Raw genomic sequence first — 6,000 nt, 5'->3', positions numbered from 1 at the left:
GTGGCATTGATGAACAACTTGTGGGCAATCAAACTGCTGAAGGAAGTTGCATTCAACTACATCTTAAGTAAAATGTCACATGTCTCTACCAAAGGTTCACACTAGAAATACAAACACGTCAGGTCGTGTGATTCTCTTTGAAGGAAATGGTCCCATTATGCCATTTTCAAAGGATATATCTGCTCTGTTAGTTCCTTTGGCGCAGATTATACATATGTTTCAATGTTAGGACAAATTATCCACATTACCCTTTACCGTGCATGCTTCATCTCATTATCAGATTCTGATATCAGTATATATTTGGAAAGAAATTTGGAGTCTTATAATACATCTTTCGAATATCTATAGGTACATGCCCGATAAAACGAAGTAGGAAATCGAATAGTATATCAATAATCGTGTTCATAGATTAAATGCTTCACTTTGACTGAGATGACTGGTTCACATACATTTACTGTTAAGATTATATCCTGTAAGTTGGAGAATCCTATTGGAGTTTGAACGTACAGTAGTAGTTGATGCCATTCATATAAGCCACGAAATTAGAATAAACCATTTGGCAGTTGGCACCATCAAGTAAATGAAATGTTGTTTCTGAAACTTGGTTTTAATTTTTTAGTGGAAACAGTAACTAGTAAAGGACGATGATTACATCTAAAACAAGGTAATCTGCTACATGATTCCCTACACAGGTGATCTTTTTGCACTAGTTTTATATCAATTTTGCTAACCATTGCCCTTTTCAAAGGATAAAGATTTTGAAATTATAAATGAATTTTTTTTATTAAAAATTGTAGCATTTAATATTATATCATTCATACAGACAAGTAGCTGGAACAAACAAGAACAAGAACAGCCAAAGAGAAAAATAGACTCTATATTCACTTAAATTTGATAATTGTTATGTACTTGAGATGCTATCAGTGCATTGCCTGCATGTTTGGTGTGGTTTTTATTGCTCAGCCTACACTACACCCTGCAGGCATGCACCAATATTCAAACAGGAGTGAAAGTTCACCTCTAAAACTAGATCATTTGAGCCAACTATGGCTATATTACCTATACAGGAAGAAACTGAACCACTGTAATAAAGTTAACTTTCTCTTAGAAGTCTTCTACTTCAAGCATAACAACCTACCTTAACATGACACAGTACCATATTACAATGATCCTCTGCCATTAACCTTACTCTCAACAGCTATACTAATAATATCAACATCTCATATTAGCCGTTTTCCCACTGTTTTCACGGTTAGATTTGCTTGCAACTAACATCCTTCATCAAAGTATCATCCAAGACAGGCAATGAGAATGACCTGGATCTTACCCGGACCTTGCTGGCACGGGATGATTCGCTGGCTGAGGGTAGCAACATGCGAGGTGGGGGGTTATTCCCTCTGCGCTCTGCAATGGAGAGGGAAGTTCCTTTGCGCCGCAAACTGGACTTTGCTCCTACCAAGGTGTGATTAGCCAGAAATGTCTCACCTTCTTTCTTAACTAAGGAGCGAAACTCTGAGGAAGATGCGTCTTTCACATGAGCGGGTTCAGCTGATTCCAGACCAGAAGGGGATAGCTGCCGAGAAGACACAATTGACAAGTCAGTCGATGAAGGCGAAAATGTAAAGGAACTTGCATAATCCGAACTGGTGGGCGACAGAGTTGGGGAGTTGGAACTGAATTTGGGGCTGCTCCTTAGAAAACAAGCAAAAGAATCGGATGCTCGATGATGAGGCGATGGTGGCAGCGGCATTGATGAACCAACAACACTAGGGACAACAAACTGATCCCTGACTTGAACATTATCCTTTCCCCTCTCCGAGCCAAAACACTCAAAGGAACCCCGCGAACCACCCACATTGTTGGAAGAAGGTGGAAGAGGATCAACATTCATATGTTGATTCCCCTCTTCAATGATGTTCACACTAGACTCACAGCACTTAGAGGATGTAAACAAGCCTTTCATGATACCACTAGCAAGCTTCCTAGTCAATCTCCCCCACCCATTTTCTCTAGCGGGAAGGCAATTTTCGGATCCAGCATTAGACAAAGAAAAAGGTGGAACAACCCCACCAGCAAGCGCCTTATGAAAAATCCCATAATCTAAATCATACTCCTCAACTCTCCTGGGACGAATCCCCACATCAATCTCCATAATCTCCACCACCACTTCCTTGGTAGAAAGAGCAATCCAAAACTCCTTCGGCTCTTCATCCTCAACCACACTAACAATCTCCCCCGTTGCTCTCTCATACCGAACAACCTGAGCAGCCGCTGATCTTGCATTGCAACACATTGCGGAGCCACACTCCTTCCCAATCCACACGTATATAGCAGAGGGCACGTGCACAACAAACGCGCCACGCGAATCAAGCGCGCGAGGGGAAGGATGATCTACCAACTTAGGGACAAGATGAAGAGGGTCGTAAGGAGAATGAGGAGCCATCCTATACATCCTGAGAACAGAACTGGGACTCGCAGGCATAGCGTGCACCCGCTTCTGACACTGCAACAGCTGGCACGCGAAGCCCATGTTGGGGTTCGTGACGCCACGCGCGTTCTTGACGTAGTGGAACGCGTCCTCGAAGCTCTGGCCTTCCCTCCACATGAGATAGGCGATGACCAGCGAGGTCGACCGCGAGACGCCCTGGCAGCAGTGGACGAACATGCGCCCGCCCTGTTGGCGGACATCCTCAAAGTAATCGAAAACGTCGTAGAGAATGCTGGTGATGTCCTCCGAGGGTGAGTCCCGCAGCCAGAGCGTTTTGTAGACGAAGTCTGTTTTGAAATACTCGGGGCACACGAACCCGACGCAATTGAGCACGTGCGTGATTCCGTGCCGCCGCAGCAGCTCCTGGCTCTTCGCCACCGTGTCACTCCCCAGGTACACGTGCTCCGCGATTCTCGAACATTCCTTGTCGTAGAACGCATAATAGTCTTTCTTGAATTGAAATACTTTACCCGAACCCGAATCTGGTGTTATGGTGGAACCTCTTGGGGTCGGTGGAAGAGACCAATCGCCGAGATCGTCGCAGCCGGCGCTCGGCCACTCCATAACGCTGCGTTTGTTGATGGCGAGAGGCTGAAGCGGACGCGGCGGTTTCCGGGTAACCGGAGACCGGTCGGTCCAGGAAACTGATCGGGAATGTGTTGTTCTCCGGTGACCGCCGCCGCGGTCGTTGTTGTTGTTGTTACTCTCTTCTCCTAACATGGATAATCGACAAGATTCGAACTTTTTAATTGGGTTTTAAACCCATTAACAGAAGTAATAATGGGTCGAAAGCAAAAGCTTGGAACGGTAAAAAAGAAATGGTTATGGTATGGTATTGATAGGTGTTGTGTTGCGGCTAGGTTCGAGTTTTTTTCTCACCTAAAACCATTGACCGTGACCCACTTCTGACTCGTTCTTGTTAGAAAGAGAGGAGAATTCAAACACATACACTTAAAGTTTGGATCTTGCAGAGAGAGAAGAGAGAAAGCGGTGGTGTGTGTAAAACAGAAGAGGCAGAGGGAACTGAAGAAGAGTTTGGAGTTTGCCGAGAAATGGAAATAAAAGTGGGGCTGGGTGGTCATGCTCATTCAGTTTGACCGAGACATAATGCGTCAAAGTGCCACCTCAGTTTTGGAACACTTTTTCTTAAATATAATAATAAATACTGTGCCTCTTTAAATCTGCATTTTTTGTCATTTTAATTGACTTTCTTCCTCCCCTATTAATTATATCATCAGTTTTAATAATATTTATATAAGGTGCTATTGTAATGTGCATTTAAAAACCAGTGAAGGAAATCCTACCGAATTTAATTTTCGTTATATTTTTTTATCATAAAATCAAATTATAACACAAATTATAACAGTGTAATTTTGATAATATTATATTATTTTATAATTTTTAATTAAATAATATTTTTAAAGTTTATTGTTTGATTGAATTGAAATTTTTTTATATAAATTATACACATATAAAATTTCATATTAATTTAAAATAATTTAATATCTCGTTTATATAGATTAAACATAATATAAATCTTTTAAAATATATTAAAATATAAATTATTTAATTATTATTATTATTATTTAATTTTAATAAAATTTGACAAAACATCTTAATAACATGTAAATATAGTTTAATAATTTGATAAATAAAAATAATATTTTATATCAAATTATACAAATAATATAATAATTATTACATCAATATAATATAATTTAATTTGATTCCTTCCCATTTTTTTTTGTATATACTTGGTCATTACCTGTGTTTTTTTAGTCAAACTGTTATAATAGTTCTTTATTAGAAGATGTTACAATGAAAAAATGTTTGACCAGAGAAATAATTGTTTGTTCTAGAATATGGATTTGAATTGATTTTATTTATCATCTGGAAAATTCTTTTTATACTAACAACATTAAAACATCATTAAAAAGAGTTCATATTTCTTTAGTCAAAATTTTGTAATATTTCAATATATATAATGGGAAAATAATTTTTTGTACTCAAATTTGGTCAATGGATTTCTTAAAGTTTTTTTTTTGGGTTTGACCGGTGGTTTCTTATAATTACACAACATTGTTTAACTGAAATTTTATGGTCAGAGCAAATAAAGTGAGTTCTTTATACAAATTACTTGTTTGTATAAAAAAATTATTCCTTCACGATTTTTTAGTAAGAAAAAGCGAGAAAAAATAGAATAAATAATTTTTTGAATAAAAAAAAGTACAAACTGTCCATAAAAATGGTAATCAAACCATTGTCTAAAATAAAATCAAAGCATGATAAACTCATAATTAAAAAATACAAAAAAAATCACAAAATCATATTTGTAATCCACATTCATGATAAAAAAAAAATAGTCACAAAATTAAACTTATTTTCATTACAATGATAAACCTGGTGATGATTTATGCTTAAAAAGATCAAACGTTCAAGACTCAAACGCACTGATGACACATCAAACTTGATCTACACATGTAAAATCAAAACAAAAAAAAAACACAAAATCAAACTCGCTTTCTTAGACATAATGAATTTCATGGTGATCAATGCTAGAAAAGCTTGAACTTGTAGATAGATGTTAGAGAAACTTGAACACACCAAATGATCATTAAACCTGATCTACATTGGAAACTCAAATTCATTGAAAAAATAATAAAATATTCATACGTGTTGAAGACAAGTTGAATCCCATCTTAATAGTAGATGTGATGAAGAGAAATGATCAAGCTCAAAAGTCTTTTTAGATAAACAAAAGCATTGAAGCAAAAACATAGCGAAGAGAAGCAATTGTGCCTAATAACATTTTGAGTGGAAAAAAAAGAAGTAAGAGATAATATTTTGAAAAAGAGCTTAAAGTGAATATGGAAAGAACTTAATGTTATGAGAAGCAGGCTAACATAGGGAACTTAAACCTTTTTAAGTCTCCCACGGTAGGAAACATAAGTGGTCCATGGGATATGAATTTTTTTTTTTTTGAGATAAGTGTAGTTCCACCATAGATTTGCCTATATTATATTATATTTTTTTTATATAAAAAAAAAAAGAAATCTCCTCTTTCAATCTTCCTCTTATTGTCTCTGTTTCTTCCCCTCATCACCATCACTGTCTTCCTCCTCCACTGTTGTCGCCACACTCACTCTTCTCCCTCTGCCACCAATGACAATGACTTTCGCAATGACGGTGACAAAGTTCTTCCCTCAATAGCCTCTCTTCCAAAACAAAGACTTTTGTCATCATAGACATACTTCGCTGCCATTTATACCGTCATGAAACTGACGCTTTGATAGTGGCTATCTGAATTCGCCCCACCAATCTCTCTCTATCACAGTTGCTTCCTTAACAATTCAACCTATAATTGATCTACAAATCAAAAACTCACACACAAACATATATGAGAAAACATACATCAACAACAACTAGATCTGGAAAAAAAAAACCACACACGTATAATGGTTGAAGGAGGATGATGGAGGTTAATCTAGACATGCAAGTTGTGTTAGGACTCC

At 37.3% G+C, this 6,000-nt stretch overlaps 1 protein-coding gene across 1 annotated transcript; it reads right to left on the bottom strand.

Annotated features, from left to right (window-relative positions):
• Positions 1–861: 861 nt before the first annotated feature.
• Positions 862–3,562, bottom strand: LOC100782633 (protein-tyrosine-phosphatase MKP1). The gene has a single exon (XM_003524986.5). The coding sequence runs from the start codon at positions 3,206–3,208 to the stop codon at positions 1,253–1,255; it is 1,956 nt and encodes a 651-aa protein (XP_003525034.1). The 5' UTR covers positions 3,209–3,562; the 3' UTR covers positions 862–1,252.
• Between the last annotated feature and the right edge of the window lie 2,438 nt (positions 3,563–6,000).

This window comes from Glycine max, chromosome 5 (assembly GCF_000004515.6).
Source record: "Glycine max cultivar Williams 82 chromosome 5, Glycine_max_v4.0, whole genome shotgun sequence".
In the NCBI taxonomy this organism is placed as follows: Eukaryota; Viridiplantae; Streptophyta; class Magnoliopsida; order Fabales; family Fabaceae; genus Glycine; species Glycine max.
The sequence above is the reverse complement of the archived record's forward strand: the minus strand, read 5'-3'. Positions and strand labels throughout refer to the sequence as shown.

Coding starts and splice junctions, on each gene's coding strand:
- LOC100782633 (XM_003524986.5), bottom strand. CDS start 3,208: ATGTTAGGAGAAGAGAGTAACAACAACAACAACGACCGCGGCGGCGGT.